Source organism: Lycorma delicatula, chromosome 7 (genome assembly GCF_047948215.1).
Source record: "Lycorma delicatula isolate Av1 chromosome 7, ASM4794821v1, whole genome shotgun sequence".
NCBI classification, from domain to species: Eukaryota; Metazoa; Arthropoda; class Insecta; order Hemiptera; family Fulgoridae; genus Lycorma; species Lycorma delicatula.
The window spans coordinates 89,092,726-89,105,353 of NC_134461.1; the positions used below are offsets into that span (position 1 = coordinate 89,092,726).

The 12,628-nt window shown below is 28.3% G+C and overlaps 1 protein-coding gene across 1 annotated transcript in view; it reads left to right on the forward strand.

Moving 5' to 3' along the window:
* LOC142328065 (metabotropic glutamate receptor 1-like) overlaps window positions 1-12,628 on the forward strand; it is a 589,241-nt gene that overhangs the window by 346,070 nt on the left and 230,543 nt on the right. The window contains exons 10-11 of the mRNA XM_075371535.1: window positions 2,058-2,446; window positions 8,250-8,564. Coding sequence (XP_075227650.1) covers window positions 2,058-2,446; window positions 8,250-8,564 — 704 coding nt within the window. The remainder of the gene's footprint in view (window positions 1-2,057; window positions 2,447-8,249; window positions 8,565-12,628) is intronic.

Consider the following 12,628-nt stretch of genomic DNA (forward strand, 5'->3'; position numbering starts at 1 on the left):
TTGGAAGAGGCAGTACGAAGGCGATAGTAGGTAACGTAAATACACTGATGGAAATGTCTGCCGAGCCATTTGTATCGGTGACATTCAGACAGAAGCCAAACTGATACTGTGTTGTTTTATCAAGTTTAGAGGGTCTAAAAAACAACTTACGGTAAAGCCCGGTGGGTGGTGTGGCGATCAGTATCATCAAAAGGCGGGTGTCTTTCCTTACGGGGTCAGGATGGTCTCTTTACTTAGTAGTAAGTTATGTTATGAGATATAAATCACTCATAAAAATAGCACATCGATTTGTTCATAAAAATAACAAGAAACAGTTTTTTTTCTTGTCTTCAATCATTTGACTGGTTTGATACAGCTCTCCAAGATTTCCTATCTAGTGCCAGTCCTTTCATTTAGGTGTACCCCCTACATCCTTCATTCCTAACAATTTGTTTTACATATCCCAAACGTTGCCTGCCTGCACAATTTTTCCCTTCTACCTGTACCTCCAACATTAAGCGACTACTCCAGGATGCCTTAATATGTGACCTATAAGTCTGTCTCTTCTTTTAACTATATTTTTAAAAATGCTCCTTTCTTCATCAATTAGCCGCAACACCTCTTCATTTGTACTTTATCCACCCATCTGATTTTTAACATTCTCCTATAGACCACATTTCAAAAGCTTCTTCTAATCTTTTCTTCTCAGGTACTCCGATCGTCGAAGTTTCACTTCCATATAAAGCTACGCTCCAAACATATACTTTCAAAAACGTTTTCCTGATGATTACATTCATTTTTGATGTAAAAAAATTATATTTCTGAATGAAGGCTCGTTTCGCCTTTGTTATTCGGCATTTTATATCTCTCCTGTTTCGTCCATCTTTAGTAATCCTACTTCCCAAATAACAAAATTCTTACCTCTGTAATCTTTTCTGTTCCTAATTTTATATTCAGTGGTCCATCTACATTATTTCTACTAAATTTCATTACTTTCATTTGGGTCTTGTTTATTTCTTATATTCATGCGGTAATTCTTGCGTTGGACTTAATCCATGCCGTTCCGTATTACCAGACGTATTAGGGAAAATAAGTGGTGAAGTTTCGCTTAGTTTATTTTACTGAACCGATCATTATTTTTCATATTACAAAACAATCCTTCCGACATCAGGTGATATTTTCCTCTATAAGCAACATCTTTAACCAATTAATTTCACTCGCAAACAAAATATTTCTAATTAATTACAACTATCACATTAGTGCCACTGCTTTATTTGAACCACAACTTCAAAAAAGACTCGGATAGTGTAAAGCAACAAATTAATGTATCATTTCTAAGAGAAATAGTTTATTATATCCACTGCTTTCATTCAACACGGGAAACTAGAAGCAGAAGTACGACTGTAAAATGAATATGCCCTTTTTCAATTCAACCAAATGGTGTTCCTCAAGCTAATTTTCAATTCATTGTGAACACAATGAAATGAAAAATTTATTTTTTCTAAAATTGAATTTGTTTTGGTTTGATATTAAGGAAAAACTTTACGTATTGGATTATAATCAGAAAAAACTTACAATCCAATAATTTATCAAAATCTTTTTAAAGTTATTTTTTAATTTTTTGGTCCATATAGATTTTTTTTGTTGTTTGAAAATTTATAATAAATTTAAAAGTAAATTGAAACTTGTACAATTCAGAGGAATAAATCTTTCATTTTTTTTTTTTTTAGGATGAATAGAGGTATTTTATAAAATTTATGAGGTTTAAATATTCTGTACTCAGCAAGAGCTTATTTCTCCACCTTTCTTAAGCTTAAACTCTACTTCAGTCTCTCATGAGATTAAATGAAGCTCTTTTATACTTCGCTGTAACCGAGTATCTACCTGTTGTAAAACAATATAAAAAAGCAACTTATAAAAAATATTATTTTTATAAATATTGTTTAATTACTTTCATATTAATTATAACTACTGATGTTATAATTAATGTTATTCAGTAACGTTAATTGATAACTGTTAATATTATTCAATTTAGTATTTTAATATTATATTTAATTATATATGTATATTTTTTCCAGAATGTTTACGTATACCAGTTGAATTTGTTAAATGGACCGACACAGAAGCAGTTGTATCGATTGTATCATCGTGTGTGGGTTTTATAATGACTGGTTTAACGGCGGCCGTATTTATACGTTATAACGATACACCGGTCGTTAAATCATCAACAAGAGAATTAAGTTACCTTATATTAGCCGGTATGACGTTATCTCATTCAGCTACATTCCCCATATTAGCACGACCATCTGAATTATCGTGCTCTTTATCACGTGTATTGCCTGGTTTATCGTTCGCCATGATATACGCATCTTTATTAACTAAAACTAACCGAATAGCACGTATATTAGCCGGTTCTAAAAAGAGATTTCCGACGAGAAAACCAAGATTCATGTCTGGAACCGCTCAGGTAAATAATATAATCTAATATATTATTAAATTAAGCTTATTTAGTTTAAGAATTAAAATTAAAAAGTTAATTTCGTTTATTTATATAATTATTTTTATAAAGTTGCGTTTTATCCACAGATTAATCTACATATTGCTATATTAAATCAAATTCAACGTTTTAAGAATTTACAACTCAACAGATAAATTTCCTCGTAAACATAAATACAGATTAATATCATATTTACTGGAAGAAATGCTAAGATTTACGATAATCAACGTCCTTCCTCTCCGAGAGTGCCGTGTATGTCAGGCCAGACCCTCACTGGATGTACAGTTGTCATATCCGTGATATTTTTGTAGTTTTGTGACAGCTCCCTCTATTTCCGGGAACTCATTTTATTTTCAATTGTCTTTTAAAATGTCCTAACGAGTGAGATATTGGGTAAAGTTCCTCCTTGTGCACGCATATAATGACATATAAATTAAAATTATCATAATGAAACAACCAGTTATTGTTTTTCTACATATCCGACCGTTTTTCTACATATTTTTCACCATCCATCTCAGATCGTACTAATACTTTCAATTCTGTTCTCCCACTATGAATAAAATCATCGGACAGCTTATTTTAAATCAAAAAAAAAAATCTGTTTCTTTTATTGTTTAGAACAAGGGAAAATAAAACTTTTGATTTACATAGAATTGTAATTAATACTGTAAATAAGTTAACATCCACATCTGTATTACATCTTCTTCGTTCTTATCTGTATTACATCTTCTTCGTTCTCTAAGAGCTCTCTCGGCTTCTAGATTCATCGGCTTTCAGATTAAATTAAAATTAAATTTTTTTAACATATGTCTAATGTCTATTTCTTTTCTTTTTACAAACAAAAACAATAAAAATACATTTTTTTTAAATTTATAATAATATTTCTTTTTGTGTTTTTACAAAAAAAATTATCTGAAAAAATGGTAGGAAAATTCACCTTTTTTATTAAAGAATCAGGATAATAAATAAACGATCGTTTATCTATTTCCAAATCAGGCCTGATGTTATTTAATATCTGTAATTCTAAAAAAAGTCTTCGGTTATTTTAAATTTTAATGATACTTTTAGATTTGCGTTCACAACTAAAGAACTTTTTTTTAATAAAATTTATCAAAATTTCAAAATAAATCAAAATTTAAAATTCAGTAGAGATGTGTAAAAGGTTTTTTTCCGAATTCGTTGATCTATTGAAAAATAAGGATGCTGTTTCAAATAAACTAACGGAATGATATAGCGGGTTGAAGAGGATAAACAGAGAAACGGAAACCCATCGTCGGTACTTCAACTGTTCAGCATTCACCTAGGTATCTCCACGTTAACATCACTTGCTTGTCTTGCAACTGACACGCTGACGCGTCAATGGTACTTACGTGTTACACCAGAGGTACGTTTCTTAAGAGAGTTTTCTCCCTAAGGAAAATTGAACAGACACAACCATATATAAAAGTCTTTTATTTCGAGTGACTTAAATATTTTAAATCAAGTTGTACAGTAGATTTTTTTTCGTTAATATTAACTTTCTAATATATTTTTACGAAGATCGTTACATAAGTACTAAAATAGGAGTAGTTGTTGAATAAAAACTTTTAATAAAGTTTGATTAGATTAGTAGACATATTTTTATATTCGAAAAACTTACCCGTTTTGTTAGAAAACGATTATCCTGCCATATGATCCGTACAATCAACCTTAAAAACATGTTCAAGAAGTCTTTATATTGTAAGCTTACTATTTTTTTGCTATTTATACTGTCAGATATATTGTTTATATTTGTTTGTTTTCAGATTTTTTTTTATAAATACTCCTTTTATTATTTTTTTGTTCGTTTTTCATTTTTTGTATAATTTTCTTTGTATTTATGTTTTTATATTTAATTAATTCTATATATATATATATATGTAATGGTAATTGTTTAAAAAACGAAAGTTAAACTAGTTCGAAAGGTAAACTAGGTAAACCTAGTTCACCAGGTTTATCAAGAAAAAATAAAGAATTTCAGGCATATTCTAAAAAAAGAAAAAAGGTAAGAAAAACGTTCACATATAAATATGGATTCGGAAACACTTCGTTTCGAGTTATAGGCATATTTGTTTTTAATAATTAATATTCTGTCTAGATATTTCCCAATATTTAAATGATTATTGTTTCGTTTTTAAATTATAATACACTATTTTTCTACTTCGTTTCGGTTTGTTTTGTTTTTAACAGCGGCTAAATCTTTTAATTTTTTCTTCATATTCAGTTGATATTATTTGCATAGACATTGTCAGAGTTACATTTTCTAAATAATAGTTACTAAGAATTAATAGTAACAATTGATACTATTATTGAGCCTGGCCTAATTATTAATTTATTTTTTTTTTGTAGGCATTAATGTGTTTTTTCCGGTACTTAACTTTCTTACTTTATTTAACGAAATTATTTTACATCAAACCTAAAAGTTTACAATTGTTTTTTTTTTTCGCAATTGTGTTTTATAATAGTTTTCAAAAACTATTAGAAATACATTTCTGCGACCTGTTTTATTCAGTTTTTCAAATCAAAACTCATACGAAATCATCCATTTTACCTCTTAAATTAAGTTCTAAGAATTTCAGTACTGCTTCCTTTTACTCTTAGAACAGAAATAAGGGTGAAATTTTTCACAAGCTAAAAAATAAACTAATAAGCGAAGCGTTTCCGGGCCTATATTTGTATGTACGGTTTACTTTATTTTCACTCGATGAACATGTCCTGAAATGCTTTAAGTTCTCTATTTAGGCACTCTGTTTATTGTTTTAGATTTTAACGCTTCTAGATGAGTAGAAAGTTTCTTAGCTCTCACTTAATGTTTAATATTTTTAATTAAATCTATCAAAATTTATTTAAATTTCTGGCACTACTCAGTTAGCGTCGCACCAAATCTATTTATTTTTATTAAATAAAGTATATCATCTATATTAAAAAACATATGATTTTATATTTTAATTAAAAAAATTTACTTTTAAAAATATTCAGTTTATACAACCCTTTTTTATGTTATGAAAGAAGGCATAAACAGCTATGGTCTTTTGTTCGGTGGAAATTGGTAACATATGAAAATATCCCTGATCGGGATTCGAAATGGGATTCGGGACCTCCACACGAAATGCTGATACGCTACCTACTCAGCCACGGTGGTCAACTGATAATTTATGATTACAATTTATACGATTAATTGATAATTCAATTTTAAAATTCTTTTATACTTTTTAAAATTTCTTTAAATGGATCTATGCCACTCAAATTTTTACTCCTCATAAATGCTACTACATATGATTCCATGAAATATTCTCTTATTCCTCTTCTTTTTTTGTTACCCTCCATTTCGCTTATCCCCATAAACTATCATTGTTTTGCGTATGTTGTAGGGTTCATGGATCAATAAAATTATGATGGTGATTAATTCTCTAACGATAATCTTCTTTCCATAAATTCTGATAAGATTTCCAACAGTCTGATACTATTATTGAGCCTGGCATAATTATTTTTTTTTTGTCCGGTACTTAAATTATAAAACATTCGTTTTTTTGCGACACGTGTTGCCAAAAACCCACAGTTGTGGTTAAATTCAGCCGCGTGATTTTTTTTCTGTTCCTAAATTTACTTTCATTTCAATACTTTCAATACGGCCGGCCTCCGTGGCGCGAGTGGTAGCGTCTCGGCCTTTCATCCGAAGGTCGCGGGTTTGAATATCGGTCAGGCATGGCATTTTCACACACGTTACAAATCATTCATCTTCATCCTCTGAAGAATGCCTAACGGTGGATCCGGAGGTTAAAAAAAAGAAGAAATATATATATATATATACATTCATCTCGCGAGAAGAGGTAAAGACATACCCTTGCGTAAGAGATAAAGACATGCCCCCCCGTAAAGACATCCTGTCTTTACGGAGGGGCAACAACCACGAACTCCACATCAGATCATCAATCTCAACATATAAATCTTCTCTCCGTACCATTGAACTTATTCTTTCCATTTTCCACATGCATACTTCCCTTAAATAGTTAGTAAAATCTACAAAACGTCTTGCGATATACCTAATTCAAATTTAAAAAAATCTTACCGAACTCAATTCTCTTGCCCAACAATAAATTAAATGGATTACCTTCACAATACTCGTTCTTTATCCTTCTAGCCAATTCCCTATGTTTAAACCATCTTTCCTTGCGACAGTTCTTCTCATAACATCTCCACCTTATTTTTAGACTGAAATTTAAGGCCATTTTATGATTATTAGAATCCATTTTTATGTCTGTAATTATTCTATTATTTTCTAAAAAAAAACTTTAAATAGCTGTCTCCTCACTGTTGATTATTCTAAAAATAGTTTTAAAAATATATTCAAAATGAGCCATTTTAAATAAAACTTCAACTAATTAAACAATCTTTTTATAAATTGTAATAATCATATGTGTTTATAAATTCTGATAATCATATACATTTGTAATTGCAAAAATCTACGTGGGGCGCTAACCGACATATACCAAATTTTTATTATAGTTTTTACCTACAAATAATAAAATTACAATTCAACCCCAAAAAATAATAAAATAACTTAGAAATATAAAAAATTAAACTTTCAAAAATTTATTTATTTATAACGGTATTTTATACAGCCGTAAAATAGCGATTGTAGATTTTATAAAATTTTAAATTATCATCAAAAGAGTACGTTTAAAGAATCCTTTACAAAATCACATCTTATAGGAAATAAAACTATATTTAAATCTAAACGAAAAAAGAGGTCTTTTTTACTTCCGTATACGAAGTAAAGGAAATATTGTGAATGCGAAAAATTTCGGTTTTCAGATTTCAATGGAAATATCCATTTTGTACATCCTTGAATCCATTTTGACTAGTTTCGGCGTGATGTCTGTACGTAAGTATGTATCTCGCATAACTCAAAAATTATTAGCTGTAGAATGTTGAAATTTTGGACTTAACACTGTTGCAACATCTAGTAGTGCACCTCCCCTTTTGATTCCAATCGACTTGACTAAAAGTGTTCAAAAAAAGACAAAAATATAAAAGAAATTGGATTTTGGACTTTTTCTTAACTGCAGTAATCAGCCCTCATTGAGAGCTTTTCAACGACGATCATAAGTGGTACTTATTTTTATTGGTTCCAGAGTTATAGCCCAGTAAAATTTTAATTAATGAAATATTTGGATCTTATAAGGGGAAGACACATCGGCGAGAATCCGATTTCATTTCCTTTTCTTTTTTTTCTTTTTATTTCTTTTTTTTAATTTGAATATATTGATTTATTAATAATTATTAACCTATGATTGTAAAAAAATGTATATATGTAATTTAATAGACGTAAAAGGAAGTCATGCGATGTCCACCAGATTTTTTTAATTCATGGAAGTTGAAATTTTCATTCATAATTTTTGTTTATAAATTCATTCAAGATTGATAATAATTTATTAGACGCGTGTTAAATTGTTTAATTTTATAAAATATACTCATTGGGAATTTCTTTCTAACATTAAAAAACCCAATTAAAAAAAAAAAAAAAAAAAAGATTAGTTTATTTTTTATGAAATTAAAGTTTCAGGAAGACAGACGTAAGTAGAAAGTATTAATTTTGATTTAATTTAAAAACATAATATTTTGTTCATTCATAAAAGAAATAACACATTTGTCATATAAATATCTTTCAATATTTTACTGTTTTCATATAGATATTAATTAATATTAATTTCATATTAGTAAAAAATAATAATTATCTCTTATGATGTTGCAGGTTGTAATAACATGTATACTAATAGGGATAGAAGCGGGTGTAGCGGGTGGAATGTTGTTATTGGAACCCGCAGGACCGGAGTTCCAGTATCCAAGTGAACAGCGTGTATTATTAGTTTGTAACTCTACACGTCAAGCTATATTAGCGCCATTGGCGTTTGATTTTTTGCTCATCGCATTATGCACATTGTACGCTTTGAAAACAAGGAATGTACCTGAAAATTTTAACGAAGCTAAATTTATTGGATTTGCAATGTATACAACGTGCGTTATATGGATTGCTTTTGTACCGATATATTTTGGCAGTGATTCTAAGGTAATTATAAAATTTACATAATAGTTGTTAACGTGTTTGGTACTAGTTTTTCTCAAACTATTACAATAATTTAAATTTTTATGTTTCATATGAATTATTAGTAACGTATAGTTTTGCCAAATTAAAGTGAGGATCTAAATGCGCATGCATGACGGGAGGAGAACGCACATACATAATCGCCTACCCATACCACTGCTGGTGTCATGTATATTATGTTTGTGTTACAAATGAGAACAACTTCCTTTGGAAAAAGACTGATTGATTTTTTTTTTGCATTACTTTCCTCTCCCTATCGTTGCCGGAACCGATAATATCTACCTTGAAACTTCAGTCTCGTATTTCCTAATCCTTGTTACAGATAATATATTTTCATCATCCTGATTTATCATTAATTATATAAGTTTTATATTACCAAAATAAACCTTTTTAAATAAAAATTCAAGTTTTTTAAATCCAATTTTTATGATGGTATAGTTTTATAATTCTTTTTCGAAAACGCGAAAAATATTGTAAAATGTTTCTGGAAATTGCTCAGTTTATAGAAGTTTAACATTTCCTCGCTCATCTTATAGTTTTCTGCCCTTATGCAAGTCCCTTGCACCATGCTGATTTTCATTCCGTTCTATTTATGTATTTCATCACTAATAAATTTAGATATTATTATTAACTTTATAACTTGTAATGATTTTATTTTATTTACTTATTTATTCTCATTTGAAAAAATGAACAATTTTCATTAACGATTCTTCGAGCAGTTGTAAAAGTAAGACAAACTCGATTGTTTGTTAAGATACTATTAAAATTTTTTTCTTGAAATTTCAATAAAATGTTTCAATTTAGTGTTTCATTTCAATAATAAAAACTATATTCTATGTAAAATAATTTTTATTATATATCGAACATGTAACATGTTATTTTTTAATAACCCCCTCCCCTTTCAGCTGTACATGTTTATTCACATTCCGATTCTTAAAAAAAGATCGTTCTTAATAGGTAAAATAGGTTTTTTTTTTAATAGAAAATTAAATAAAATTAATATTAAGTTCATGTATAAAAATAGGAAGAGAAAAGATAACGGAGGTAGACGATTTTGTTGTTTGGGAAGTAGAATTATTAAAGATAGCTGGAGCGTTATAAAATGCCGAATAGCACAGGCGAAATGAGCCTTCATTCAGAAATATAATTTTTTTATATAAAAAATTAATTTAAACGTCAGGAAACATTTTTGAAAGTATATGTCAGGAGCGTAGCTTTATATGGAGGTGAAACTTGGACGATCGGAATACCTGAGAAGAAAATATTAGAATCGTTTGAAACGTGTTGCTTTAGGAGAATGTTAAAAATCAGATGGGTGGATAAAGTGACAAATGAAGAGGTGTTGCGGCCTTAGTTAAAAAAAAAGAGATAGACTTATGGGCCACATATTAAGGCATCCTGGAATAGTCGCTTTAATATTGAGGAACAAGTAGAAGGGAAAAATTATGCAGGCAAGCAACGTTTGGAATATATAAAACAAACTGTTAGGGATGTAGGATGTAGAGGGTATACTGAAATGAAACGACTGGCAGTAGATAAGGAATCTTGGAGAACTGTATCAAACCAGTCAAATGACTGATGACAAAAAAATTTTTCTTGTATTTGGCAATCTTAAGTATAAGATAGATTATTAGTATTTAAAAAAATAAAAAAATAAGGATTTTAGGAATAGAAACACAAAAAAAATCAAAAATATTTTTCAAAAATAAACCTCATACTAGTTTATACGGTTAAATTTTTTAGTTAGATTTTCACAATTAGCTTTATCCTTTGATTTCATATGCGTGTGTGTAATTTTCTAGAGTAAAGGGACCCTCAAGGCATATTTTTGAATACATATCACCAACCCCCCCCTCTCAATAGTAAAACTTTTAGGATAGAGAAATAATTTCAAATCAACTAATGATTATTAAGTTATAGGCATGAAGACAGACAAAAAAATACATTAATAGACGTTCTGACAGACAACAAAAATTTTACTTTCTTTAAATAGTAAGATTTAAAAAAAAAATATGCAGAAGGAATTTTTAATTTTGTTAATATATAAAGCTAAGCCCTTAAATTTTAAAGAGTATACTTAAAAATTAATAACTCTGTTTGAAATAAAATGAATTGATGAAGTTACATAATGTAAATAGTATGAAAAGTAGTTTAAATTATAAATATATTCAAAGTATAAACTGTACAGATGCGGATATTAATAATTTGCTGAAAGTGAATAACGAGTAGTCTAGTACTATTGATTTTAATTGGTTTTTACAGCTTAAAAAAGGATAAACTGGCTATTGTCATGTAAAAAACGAGGTTGTCAGATTATTGTTAATTTTTTTTTGTGGATGATTGAATCATTCAATTTAATTTAAAACTGAAATGGCAACGGCTTGAGTTCAATATAGAATACGAACAATCGGTAAAACAAGTCATTACTTGCAGATTTTTTTACTTATGAAAAGAAATATTCCAAATGCTAATCATAAATCTGCTTTGAAGTTGACATAAGCACTTAATTTAATCATTATTACAAAATGAAAGGATGATAATTGATAATTTAAATGTCATTTTATATTTTTCGTATCCTTTTATGAATCAAGAGATCAAAATAAGTTTTTAGGACTAAACAAAAGTTAACTGACATTAGTTAACTGAAATGTGGTTACTTTAGTCACATTTCATTGGATTCTTGTTTTAGGATTGTTATCCAAGATTTTTACACCATTTTATACTAATAATTTTCGAAATAGAATTTTCTATTTTTTTTTATGCTTCACGCTGTTAGATTTAAATTTCTTGGTATTTATTATTTACTTGACACTGCCATTCTCTTACTGTAAATCCAAGTTTTATGATTTTTACGATGTCATAGTTTTATGGTTTTTTTTTTCGAGAACGTTAAAAAAAGTTGGCAAAAATGTTACAAAACTTTTCTGGCAAATTCACTTTATAAAAGTTTAAGACTTACTCGTTTATCCATCATCACTAATCATATGATTTGTTGCCCTTAGGCAGGTCCCTCGTAAAATGCTGATTTCCATTCCTTCTATTTGTGGATCTCCTCACTAATAAATTAAAACATTATTATTTACCTTATAACTTCAATTTTGTTTTGTATTTACTTATTTATTTTCTTTTAAAAAAAAAATATAATATTCATCAATGAGTCTTCGAAGAGTTGTAATAGTAAAACAAATTCAATTGTGTGTTAAGATAATAATTAAAAGTGTTTTTTGAAATTTTAAAAATTATAATTTTAATTATCTAATTAAGATTAGAATTTTTTTCTCCCCAATAATGTCCCGTTTATAAATATAATTATTAATTAAAAACGTATGAAAAATACGGGTTTAAAGAGTAAAATGTTATAAAAATTTTAAAAACTCCTTTTCTTATATTATAGTTTTGTATGGGTTCATGGTAAAAATGTTAAATTTTTTCATCCTGATTGCAGCTTATTTAGTTAAAAATAAATTTTATAAATACACATATGGTTTAAAAAAGTAAAACTTATCAACAGTTTTAAAATAAGATTTTTAGAAAGGGAAAAGAAATTATGTAAAACCTTTTTTTAATTTTAAACTTCTTTATTCTCAATTGTATTTCTAATGTTTTTTCTTGTAATACCCTAAAAAACCATAAGAAAATTCATGAAACTCAACCTTTCTTGAAATGCAGTAATTAATACTAATAAAATAGCAATACAGTAAACAAATATTCCGTTAGTGGTGTACCCTCACAAATTTATAAAATTTAAAAAAATTTTAATTTCTTTAATAAAAATTTGTAATGGACAAGCAACCAGGAAATATTTAATTATTTTAGATAAAACTGTTCTAAGATATAAAACCTAACAGAGGCCGATATTAATCCACACAAAATTTTTAAATGAGATTTTTAATATTTTTAATTCAGCTCGTTTTGTAACGTCAAAAACGTTCCGAGCCGGAAGTCATTTTTTTAGCAGATAGCAATACTTTTCCATTTTATATAATACAGAAACTGGAAAAAGTGTACATACTGAAAAAAAAATCGCT